The sequence below is a fragment of the Myotis yumanensis genome, unplaced genomic scaffold (genome assembly GCF_028538775.1).
Source record: "Myotis yumanensis isolate MYYU_CA2020_CCGP unplaced genomic scaffold, mMyoYum1.0.hap1 SCAF_18, whole genome shotgun sequence".
Lineage (NCBI taxonomy): Eukaryota > Metazoa > Chordata > Mammalia > Chiroptera > Vespertilionidae > Myotis > Myotis yumanensis.
Genome location: NW_027223769.1, coordinates 15,042,988 through 15,055,516, shown reverse-complemented (window position 1 = coordinate 15,055,516; position 12,529 = coordinate 15,042,988). Strand labels below are relative to the sequence as shown.

Here is a 12,529-nt window from a genome sequence, read left to right as displayed (position 1 = left end):
CCTTGACCAGAATCAAACCTGGGACCCTTGAGTCTTCAGGCTGACGCTCTATCCACTGAGCCAAAACAGTTAGGGCGCAGGGGATTTGTTTTTAACTTTTCAGCATTGGCAGCACTAGAAGGAGGTGAGAGTGAATGCTGAGTAGCTAGTATTACCCAGGCGGGGACCACATGCCGCAGGAGGTTAAGGACCTAGATGGGGGCCTGGGACACAGGGCAGAATCTGGCCCCAAGGCCCAACAACACATTCATAGTCCCAGCGGCAAGGAGAGCTATGACATGGCCCCCCGTCTAGCTTTCTTGGGTAACCCCAGGGGTCCTTCATAGTAATGGCGGTTTATGGCCATTCTGAATTGGGTGATAACCATTCTGAATTGAGTGACAGCCATTCTTAGCCAAGCACTGTGCTGATGCCTCATCCATGACCATGTTTCAGATATTTTGCAGCAACATTATAAGATGGAAACTGTTGTTATTATTATTGTTTATAAGGGGATGAGACTGAAGTTCAAAGGTGTTTTGTCACTTGCCCATAGTCACACAGCAGGGCCTGATTAGAACCCATTTACTTAATGTCTTTGATTTTCTTTTTAAATGAGAAAACAAATCTGTGCTTCCCTAAATGTAGTTTGTTCCCAAATTGGGAATGCATGGGGAGGAAAACAATAAAAGGAACCTTCAGTGGGGGAGAAACCAGACTCTACAGTGTTAAATAGCCCCTGTGCTCCATTCAGAGCCAGCATTCTATTTTAAAAGCAAGCTACCTGCTAAACAGCTGTCACTACATCCACGGGAAGTGACTACCGTGGGGCAGGGAGTGAGGGCAGGGGTGCTGTTTCCTGGCGGATACTCTGATCATCCCAGAAGCAACCTACTATATAGTCCCACAGTTGCCATAGCAACTCCCCCATCTGGGCTGTTTAAATAAAATCGAGGAAGCATCATCCTCTGTCTCCAGGCAGTTGTAGCTTTGAAGAGGAATTCCTTCCTTCATCCAACAAATATTTAAAAGTGTCATCCAGGGTGGCAAACAAATGCTTATAGAAATCAGACCGTTAACATAAAGGGGGTCACGTAAAGGGATGGCACGGGAATTAACCCGAGAGCTGGGGCTCTAGGGCCCGAGTGCACCCTTCCCCCCAATCTGCATGGGCCGTCATAACTCAGTCTCAGCCCCTCCTCGCTCTGCAGGAGTGTAATCCACATGTTATTGGGTTGTTGGATTTGTCAAAAAAATTGTGAGAGCTGGGTTTTTCTGTGCAATCTTTCCATTTTTACACATTAGCAACCAATTCAAAATTTGGGGTGGGGCTCTGAATGCTGTTGTGTAGGTCGTGCTGTGTGTAGGTCCTGCTGTGTGTAGGTCGTGCTGCTGGGTAGATCGTGCTGTAGTGTAGGTCGTGCTGTGTGTAGGTCGTGCTGTGTGTAGGTCGTGCTGTGTGTAGGTCGTGCTGTGTGTAGGTCGTGCTGTAGTGTAGGTCGTGCTGTGTGTAGGTCGTGCTGTGTGTAGGTCGTGCTGTGTGTAGGTCGTGCTGTAGTGTAGGTCGTGCTGTGTGTAGGTCGTGCTGTGTGTAGGTCGTGCTGTAGTGTAGGTCGTGCTGTGTGTAGGTCGTGCTGTGTGTAGGTCGTGCTGTGTGTAGGTCGTGCTGTGTGTAGGTTGTGCTGTGTGTAGGTCCTGCTGTGTGTAGGTCGTGCTGTGTGTAGGTCGTGCTGTGTGTAGGTCGTGCTGTAGTGTAGGTCGTGCTGTGTGTAGGTCGTGCTGTGTGTAGGTCGTGCTGTGTGTAGGTCCTGCTGTGTGTAGGTCGTGCTGTGTGTAGGTCGTGCTGTGTGTAGGTCGTGCTGTGTGTAGGTCCTGCTGTGTGTAGGTCGTGCTGTGTGTAGGTCGTGCTGTGTGTAGGTCGTGCTGTGTGTAGGTCCTGCTGTAGTGTAGGTCGTGCTATAGTGTAGGTCGTGCTGTGTGTAGGTCGTGCTGTGTGTAGGTCGTGCTGTAGTGTAGGTCGTGCTGTGTGTAGGTCGTGCTGTAGTGTAGGTCGTGCTATAGTGTAGGTCGTGCTGTGTGTAGGTCATGCTGTGTGTAGGTCGTGCTGTAGTGTGGGTCGTGCTGTTGTGTAGGTCGTGCTGTAGTGTAGGTCGTGCTGTGTGTAGGTCCTGCTGTAGTGTAGGTCGTGCTGTAGTGTGGGTCGTGCTATAGTGTAGGTCGTGCTATAGTGTGGGTCGTGCTATAGTGTAGGTCGTGCTGTGTGTAGGTCATGCTGTGTGTAGGTCATGCTGTGTGTAGGTCATGCTGTAGTGTGGGTCGTGCTATAGTGTAGGTCGTGCTGTGTGTAGGTCATGCTGTGTGTAGGTCGTGCTGTGTGTAGGTCGTGCTGTGTGTAGGTCATGCTGTGTGTAGGTCATGCTGTGTGTAGGTCGTGCTGTGTGTAGGTCGTGCTGTGTGTAGGTCATGCTGTGTGTAGGTCATGCTGTGTGTAGGTCGTGCTGTAGTGTAGGTCGTGCTGTAGTGTAGGTCGTGCTGTGTGTAGGTCGTGCTGTGTGTAGGTCGTGCTGTAGTGTAGGTTGTGCTGTGTGTAAGTCGTGCTGTTGTGTAGGTCATTTTCAAAAACGGGACGTATGCTGTGTCCATGTTATGGTAACCTGCTCTTCCCACTCACCCGTATACACTGAACACTGCTTCACAGTGAAGACTACCACAGCCAGCACTTCTGGGTGATGGATGCTGGACGGCTGCACAATCACAGTGAATCTGGGCCGGGCTCCTGGGATTTGCCTTCACCGAGTTCCCACATGAGTCCCGGACCAGACACATGGAGAACCACTGGCTCTACCCTCTGTGAAGACCTTCTCCTTAGAGAGAATTGCTTGGTAAACTTGCTAAAAATGCAGATTCTGGGATGATCCCCAAAGAGCATGACTCAGTAAGTCTGGAGTAGGGCCCGGGAATATGCATTTTAGCAAACATGCCAAGTGGTTTTGCTGTGGGTATCTCGGGACACCCTTTGAGAAGCAGGGCACTTGTGTGGCACAAGCCCATTTATTTAGGTGGCATCCGTTTATTAAGTGAGCATTCACTGGACTCCTACACTATGCCAGGCACTGTGCCAGGAACTGTAGGAGCTGAGCGGGTGCCAGAGCAGCAAGCACCCCGGTGGCAGGCTTCTGAGGAGGCTGCTGAGATGGGGTGCAGAGATACAGGAGATGGGGGCCTGGGCAGTGGGTGCCCCAGGGTGTTGTTGAGGGAGGCACCTGTAGGAGGGTGCTCCAAGCATCTGGGAATATTCATCTTTCAGACCAACCATTTGGTTCTCTGCAGCAACCAGCCTCATTCCGGTTGGCATTTGACTCTTCAAACTCAAACCTCATGCTACTGAGAAGCTCCCATCTGGTTGTCCCTCCACAAGCACCAGTGGCTTTTCCTTAGCTCCCGCCTGCCTCTTCCACCAGTTCCACCTCAAACAAAGTCATCAGCCCAGGTGAGCAGGCTGCCTTCCTCCCTGTGGTTGCTGGATGCATTGCGGGAACACTGTGTTTGCCTGTTTCAAAACCATTTCTGAACTTCTAAGCCAATAGGAAAGCAGAAACTAATAGAACAAATCCCCACCTGCCCATTACACAGATAATTACACCTCATAGTCGGCATTTCCTTCAGCTCCTTTAAAAACAAATGAAACGGACAGACGCAGCTGACACTCTCTCTCCCCCCTCCCTCCCCAGGGCTCCCCACTCATTCTCACAGGCATTGGTGTCATTTTGCTCAAGTGCATATACTCATATTACTTTGTTTGAAGATTTAGCTTCGCTGTAGTCATTCTGTAATCATCATCATTTTGCAAATTGCCTTTTACATCACCTTTGTGCCTTGGGCTTTATCGGAAGAATCGCAGGCTCTTGTCTGTGCACGCCATCCACGGCTTTGCGTGTCCTCGGCAGGGACACGAGACATGGAACTGCCGGGGGGTGAGGCAACCATGTCGAGTCTGCGCTAGTTCTCTTGGATTTACCGGAAATAACCTGCGGCAGACTGTTAACCCTCCATCCAAGGGGGCCTCTTTTCTCTCTTACCTGCCCCCCAGCCACAGGGCCAGCTCCCCGAAACCAGCACAGGCAGACGGAGCCTCCTCCCAGCCTCACACAGCAGAAGGTGTCCCCTTCCCGAGGAGACCTGCAACCCGCTGCAGCCAAGCCCTCCGGAGCCCCGACTCCCTGTGCGGCCCTTGGCCAAGGCCCCACACCTGCCCCAGCCTGCAGCACGCTCCAACCTGCCCCCCATGACGGTTAAAAGGGGGACGTGGTGAAAGTAATCAGTTCAGCCCCTGAAGGTGGGGGAGCTGGACAGGGGCTCGAGGAAGGTGGACGGGCACACAAGACACACACTTACCCTCCAGGGGCGAGACCAGGAGCAGAGACAGGTGGGAGCGGGCTCCCAGTGGAGGAAGCCGAGAAGCCCCTGGCCTCTTCGCCTCGCTCGACACTGAGCAGGCCTGATCCAGGTGTGAGAGGGCTGTGGGTCCCATTGTTTATGGAGCACCCACATGCCAGGCACAGGGGACAGTCCCTGCCCCGGAGAGAGGTTCACAGTGAGCCGGGAGGGGAGCCAGTGAGGGAGGGAGTTCCCGGGGCGCCTGTAACAAATGACCATCAACTAGGCGGCTGACAACAACAGAAACCTGTGGACGAAAATAGGGCTCTCCGGAAAGTAACCTCGCAGGTGATGATCATAAGTTCCTACGGGGCAGGCCATGGTGGGGAGTCACGCCCCCCGCCTCTGACTTCGTCCGTGAAAGGCTGTAAGCCAGCGCTGTCCATTGTCCTCGCGCATCCAGGTTAGCACACCTTTGAAATGCCGGAAGTGACACCCTGAGAAGGGATATTACTTTTTCATCTCATGGCACAAATTAATTACTAAAATCCTGCAGCACACTAAAATAATATTTTCTTTTGCCGAGATGACAAAAAAAAAGGTATAATTTCTATTCATTCACACCAGATGGCTCTTGTTGAGTTGACTGTTGTCACTTTTTTATCTGACAATCTAAGAGTTAAGAGGAGGTCAGTGCCCCTGACTAAATAGGTCCTGCAGGATTTAAAAATCCTTGCGGACACCGGACACCGTTTGAAAACTGCTGCTGTGACCCAATATCTGCTCTGTTTTCTCCCATCTTCCTGAGGTTCCTTTCTTCATTTCAAATGCACAAAAGAAGCTGCAAAATCATTATCCTCCAGAGCATGTGAGATCTTGCTCCCCAACATATGTCACCATTTTGGTTCAAATAAACTCTTATAAAAATTATCTACAGGTTTGGACATTTGTTATATCAACAAATATGTTCCGGAGGCTGGAAGTCTGAAATCAAAGTGTTGGCAGGGCGAGCCTCCTTCAACAGTTAGTGGGTCTGAGGATGTCTACCGGCCTCTTCCAGCTTCTGTGGCTCCAGCTGCTCCTTGGCCTGTGGGCACATCCCTCCAGTCTCCGTCTCCACCTTAACGTGGCCGCCCCCTCTGTGTGCCAAGGCCCTGTTTCCAAATAAGATCCCGTGCACGGGTTTGGGGCAGATCTTTTGAAAACCACCCATCAGCCCACTAAATGGGTTTTGGGGGGACCTTCTAGAAGAGGCAGGTCAGGGCAGAGACCAGCCTCTCCCTAGAGGGAAGAGAGGGGCCTTCAGGAAAGTGAGCAAGGACGGCCAGATCAGGGGTCCAAGGAGGGAAGTGGACCCATTCCTGGCTGGAGAGACATACAGGGCCCCAGGCCCCTGCTGGGGAGTTTAAACTTGATCACAGGGCCGTGAAAAGCTCCTGGGGTGTGTGTGTGGGGTGGGGGTGGTAGCAAAGGGCTGATAAGGAGCTGTAGTTTGGGGATCGAAATGCTCTTCTAAATTTAGGATGAACTTTTCTGGTAGGCAAGAAAAGGCTCAGAATTAAAGCATAATCTTGAGAAGAAATAAGCTCTAAGAATGTTTTTCTCTTAGTTTCATGACTTAAGAATTTACATTCAAACAAAAGCGGAGTGTTGCAGCCCACCTCCACCCCCCACCCCCCACCCCCCGGCACCCCGAGCTGCCTGCCGGGCTCCTGGGCTGCTCTAGGCTGGGAGGAATGTGAGAGCTCAAAGCAAGGGCGGCCTTCACATCGATGTTTCTGTCTGTCTCTCCCTCTCCCTTCCACTCTCTAAAAATCAATGGAAAAATATCCTCTGGTGAGGAGTAACCAAAAAAAGCAATGGTGGTGGTGGTGCAGGGGGTGGGTGATGGTCAGGTTTACAGGGCACAGATTACCCTGTGACAGGGTGCCTCTACTTGACTCATTCTGGTGTCTTGTAGTTCACATGCCTCAGTTTTGTCTCTTACTCTGTCCCTGAGGCTGGAACTGCCCCTGAGGTGTTTTTTTCGGGGGTGGGGGGTGGGGGGGGGCCAGAGGCATTATGACCCATATCTACTCACAACATGAGCTAATGAAGAAATGCTTGAACCTGGGCTCTACAGAGAGTAGCCACCATACTGTTACGATAACATTGTGCTAAGCAGTTTGCACAGCTTGGTCTCGTTTACTCCTCATGTACATACGTGAGGCAAGGCTGTGGTCTGCATGTTGTGCCCCCAAATTCACAGGTTGGAATCCTAACGCCCAATGTGACGGCATCAGGTGGGGCTTGTGGGGGTGATCAGGTCATGAGGGTGGAGCCCCCCTGACTGGGATTAGTGCCCTCATAAAGAGACCCCACAGAGCTCCCTTGCCCCTTCCTTCCAGGTGAGGACACCATAGGAAGTCTGTGGCCCAGGGAGGGCCCACCCCTGACCATGTGACACCCGATCTCAGGCTTCAGCCTCCGGGACTATCAGAGGTAAGTTCCTGCTGTTTACGAGTCACCTAGTCCAGCCGTCGCCAACCTTCGGACCTCACGGACCACCAGTGTCCATGGACCACCGGTTGGCGACCGCTGGCCTAGTCTATGGTATTTTGCTATAGCTGCACCACATCTAGGATACGGCCCATTTCAGAGGAGGACACTGAGGCTGACCCCCTGGCTGGCCACCTCCGACCTGACTCACCCTACACGCTGAGCTGCCTCCGGTCCCTGGACGAGTCATCTCCTTGCAGTGACCATTTTGCTTCTTGTCTTTACCTCTCCGTGGCTCCCTGAAGCAGCTGGGAGACTGTCATGCAGACAACCTGTCCTGGGGGTGGGGCAGCAGGAGACCTTCCCCCACCATGGGCTGGGCCCCCCTTTCCAGCCTCAGGGAGCCCCCTGGAGAGGAAAGGCCCAGCAGGGAGGCCGGCAAAGTCGAGAAAATGATGCCTCCCTTGGGGTCAATCAGCCAGGAGCAGCCACTCCCCGGGGACGCAGGAGCACCCTGCAATCCTGGCTTGTTTCCCGGCGGATCTCCTCTGCCTGAGCATGAGGCCACGCAGGCCTAGCCCAGTGCCTGCTCACGGTGAGGGGGGCTTGAAAAAGGTCACACAGGTCTTGACACTCCTCCCCTTGAGAGGTCGGGTCAGTGTCCCTTCCCAGGAACTTGGGAGCTCATGGCCACTTCCCCAGCGGAGTGCAGTGGAAATGCTGCCCCGGGACTCCGAGGCTTGGTCAGAAAAGGCCGTTGGCCTCTCCCGTATCCTCTGGGACACTCACTCTGTGGGAAGCCAGCAGCCATATAGGAGTCCACACCCGGCCTGTCCTGCAGAGGAGGCCGTGTCCACCCCCGACCTCTCCTGCAGAGGAGGCAGTGTCCACCCCCGACCTCTCCTGCAGAGGAGGCGGTGTCCGGTGCTCCGATCCCAGCCCAGCTGGCCTCCCAGAGGACCGAACATCAGCTGCTGGCCACGCCCAGCCAGTCCATCTGAACACAACCAAATGCGAGTCCCCTGCTAGCGAGAACCACCCTAGCCGAACATTCCTCCCCCAGAAAATCAAGGGCAAAAGCGAATGGTGGTGGTTTTACACGATTCAGCATTGGGCAATCTAGAACAGCTATTGAATAACCAATGAGTCAAGTAACTCAGAGTGTATCTAAGCAAGGAGATCGAGCACCCAGAGCTCCTTCCCTAACCCCTACCAGGCCCTGATGGAGGACAGATTGGGCAGGTAAGGAGCAGGTGGAGGCCACAAAACACCAGACCCCTAGCAGGTGCTATTTGCTAGGGAGAAAGATGGTAAAGGCAAGGTCTCCCTCTGCCCTAAAGACCTCGTGATCCCATCAAAGCCCTGAGCTGTACCTTCCATTAAAACCAAGCTCCTCGACACACAAACCCAGCTCCACCCTCTGAGCTCTTCCCTCGGCAAACATCCCCATGGAGCCTGTGTCCATAGCCCCGTCCCTCCACCCCTTTGCCTGCTTCACTCCTCTCCTCAGTCCTCAGGTGTCACTTCCTTGGGGAAGCCCTCTTGGATGCCTCGGACCAGGCCTAGTCCCTTTGTAATGTTCTCTCATAGAACCTAGGTTTTCTTCCGGCGGGGGGGGGGGGGGCCGGGGGACGGGACAACTCATCCTCATCTGTAATTGCCCCACGTTCTCTGACTGAAGCTAAAAGCCCATAGGCCAGGAAGCCAGAGACCCAGTTTGGCTCCAGCTGTTCTGGGTGTAGGGAAAACCAGGGCAGGCATGATGTAACACTGAGCCCCCACGGGCACCCTCAAACCATGCTGCTCCTTAAGCCTTCCCACCTATCCCAGTAGGTAACATTGTTGCTGATTTTGCAGGTGAGGAAACTGAGGCCCAGAGAGGTTAGCTAACCCTCCTAAAGCCACACAGCTGTGAGCAGAGGAGCAGGCGCTAGCACAGTGATGGCAAACCTATCACACGCGTGTCAGAGGTGACACGCGAACTCATTATTTTGGTTGATTTTTTCTTTGTTAAATGGCATTTAAATATATAAAATAAATATCAAAAATATAAGTCTTTGTTTTACTATGGTTACAAATATCAAAAAATTTCTACATGTGACACGGCACCAGAGTTAAGTTAGGATTTTTCAAAATGCTGACATGCCGAGCTCAAAAGGTTCTCCATCACTGCCCTAGGAGCATGGGCCACGGGTCGGCCTTCAGCTCTGCGCTGCTCTAGGGCAGCTTGATCGTGGCCTCACAGCACCTGGCAGGACTCCTTCTCACTCTGACTTTGGTTTCTGCCCTTTCCCCGCACCCTCCCCACCCTACACTCAGCTCCTCCAAACCCAGTCATCTGAGTCTGAAACTCCTCCGGCCTGATTCTGAGATCCCGCCGGGTCTGGCGTGCTGGGAAGTCCAGGTTTCAAGCTCTAGGACAACCTCAGAAAGGATGTCACAGCCGAGCTAAGGAGGGTGTAGTCTCTCGGCTTTCCTCGAAAAGAGGGGAGGCATCTGGCCACTCGGGAAATACCGACGTCCTGCTGTCCCACCATCTCAATCCCAGGGCCTCCCCACGCCCCCACGAGCTTCAGCACAGGCACCAGGAGACCTAGATTCAAACCCCAGCTCTGCCTCTTTCTAGCTGGGTGGCCTCTGGGGAGTCACTTAGTCTCTTAAGTTGTTTGTTAAAAATTAAATAAGATTTTCAATGTGAATGTGTCTCGCCCTCAGTAGTTCCATAAATGCCTATTAAATCTGAAGATGACAATGGCCTCCTTTGATAGAAAGACACTTTATAAGAAAATCAGACAAATTGGTTTTTTTGAAAAACAAAAAACAACATTTATTTCTGTAAACTGTTTGAGTGCAGATTTTCTTCACAACCCCAACACAGCACAGACTTCCTCCCCCCAAATGAAAGGAGCAGAGAAAAAGAAAAAGAACAATATAAAATGTGCTCATGAAGAACCAACCCAATCTCATCTTTCTCTGAAAAAAAAACACAAAAACATCATCCTTCGAACGTGTGGTGCAGGCTTGGGATTAAAACCACAGGTGTTCTGGTCCCCCGGGGCCGGGCCGCTGCGCACACAGCCGAGGTGGCAGAGAGGCCGCCCGGCCGGCGCTGTCCCTGCTGTCGGCAGAGGACCTTCCTGAAAGTGAAGAATCAGTTCCAGTTCTGCAGAAGTTCCTGTTCTGCACCCCGGGCCTCTCTCCCTAACGTCCTGGTCGCTTTGGGAGCCTCTGAAGTTAACCCTGAAAGACTCCTATCTACTCTGGGCTCAGACCTCTGCCCCCACTCCCTGCCACAGCGAGACTTCAGCCCAAAGGGTGGGGGCAGACCCTGTGGCAAAGCTAATGCCAGGCAACTTTTAAGGCAAATCTCCTCCCTCCTCCTTCGGTCTGAGTCAGGCCTGGGCTTTGCACCGCCGAGCCCCATCTCTGTAGCTTAGGCAACTCTGAATGAGGTGGGGGAGGGCCCGGGAGCACACTGAGGTCTGAGCCTGACACGTGGGTGGGTGCGTGTGCTGATGAAGGCCGCGTGGATGATGTGGCTCGGGCGCAGCTGCCTCCTCAGCGGGAAGCAGGCGGGCCAGCCAAGGAAAACCGGGGTGGCAGCACTGGCCCAGAAGCAACATGAGGTGGTGGCGGAGGAGGCCAGGCAGGCTAAGAGAAAGGGGTCACCACAGGAGGTGCCTCAGATCTGATGATGTGCATGATCTTGGCATCACAATGATTTTCTTCAGAACAAGAAAGAGAGGGATGAGAGAAAAGAAGAGAAAAGAAAGATGTTCCATGAGCTTCGAGAGAGAGGACATAGCAGGACTCATGAGGGAAGCAGGGAAGGGGAGTGGGTTGCAGACAGGGTGGCGGGTGTTGCCTCTCATTGCGTCTCCTCTCCCTGGTGGGCTGGTGGGCTGGTAGCAGAGGCTGCGGTCCCCTCCCCTGGAGAGCAGGCAAATGACTTTGGCAAGGGGCAGGGGGAGGGCTGGATTATTCCGTCTGGGCGTCATAATTGGCTCCCCCGGCCTTCTTGAGCTCGCTCTTGATGAAATCTTCCTCCAGCTCCTTCCGATCACTGATCACAAACTCTTTAGCGAAATTCTGCAAGAACAAAATAAGAGTTCCCCGTTAAGAAGGGTCAAGATCTACTACTAAGCATTGCTCAGGCAACACACCAGGAAGTCTTTGCACCTAAAATACTAAGAAATGATAAAAATAAATGGTTTGGCAGAAAATAAACCACACACATGACTAGAGATAAGAAAATGGGTAAAGCCGAAACCGGTTTGGCTCAGTGGATAGAGCGTCGGCCTGCGGACTGAGGGGTCCCGGGTTCGATTCCGGTCAGGGGCATGTACCTGGGTTGCGGGCATATCCCCAGTGGGGGATGTGCAGGAGGCGGCTGATCGATGTTCCTCTCTCATCGATGTTTCTAACTCTCTATCTCTCTCCCTTCCTCTCTGTAAAAAATCAATAAAATATATTTAAAAAAAAAAAAAAAAGAAAGAAAATGGGTAAAGTCAAGTTACTGTGCAGTCCCAAGACCATGGAGATGGGCCCAGGTCAGATGTGGGTTTGAATTCTGGCTCCGTCATTTTCTGGCTCTTTACCTTGGACAAGTTCCTTCAACACTCTGTGCCTCAGTTGCCTCATCTGTGAAAAATCACTGCTCAGACCTCCTTGGCTGAGTGATCAGCCCAAGAGAATAATAGGAGATGAGGCTGGAAAGGCAGGCTGTTGTGCTGGTAAATGTTTAATACTAGGAGAGAAGGGAAGGGCTGATTTGTAGCTTTTGCCCATTTCCATGGTGTAAATATTCCCACGGTGGTTGATTTCAAGCTACCAACATGACATCACTGTACATGGAGCTGGGAGGAGACACATGATTGGCTCTCATGAGCTGGTATAAGCTAGCTTCAGGCGTCCCTGGTCATAACGGTGCAGGGCGTCTGGTCCCAGGTCTGAGTGATCAGCCCAGGCACTGAACGCATAAAGTATGTTACTTGAGGGCAGGGGGCTTGCCTGCATTCATTTAATGAACACCATGCCATGTGATGGGCTATAGTGATAAGCTACATGCAGGTCACTCTGCCCTCTTAGGGTGCACAAGTTTCGACCACCAAAACCCACAGGCCTAGCACACATGAGGTACTCTGTAAATACTAGTGGCATGAATGAGTGAAGCAGGTGACCTGGTTTATCAGATTACTCTGAGCCAGGAGGAATCAATAGTTATTTTACTATGTGGATCATAAGACTTCAATAAACAAAACAATCTCAGGATGGTGACAGACACAGAAAATTTTACCTAAATATAAATAACAAGTCTGAAGGTCAAAAGTTCAACCACAAAAAAAAATTCCACAAGGAAATAACGTAAACAATGACCACCATTTATTATGCACCTGTGTGTACCAGATGCTGCCACACATTGGCAAACTTAATTCTTTTTAAAAAAATTTTTAAAATATATAATTTTACTAGTATTTATCTTAGAGAGGAAGGGAGAAGGAGAGAGAGATAGAAACATCAATGAGAGAGAATCATTGATCAGCTGCCTCCTGCATGGCCCCTACTGGGGATAGAGCCCACAACCAAGGCACATGCCCTTGACCGGAATCGAACCTGGGACCCTTCAGTCCGCAGGCTGATGCTCTATCCACTGAGGCAAACCGGCTAGGGCGGCAAACTTAATTGTTAAAACCCT

General features: G+C 52.0%; 1 protein-coding gene across 1 annotated transcript in view; it reads right to left on the bottom strand.

Moving 5' to 3' along the window:
- Positions 1-9,635: 9,635 nt before the first annotated feature.
- COTL1 (coactosin like F-actin binding protein 1) overlaps positions 9,636-12,529 on the bottom strand; it is a 39,912-nt gene continuing 37,018 nt past the window's right edge. Inside the window, exon 4 of the mRNA XM_070398629.1 lies at positions 9,636-10,923. Coding sequence (XP_070254730.1) covers positions 10,813-10,923 — 111 coding nt within the window. The 3' untranslated portion in view covers positions 9,636-10,812. The remainder of the gene's footprint in view (positions 10,924-12,529) is intronic.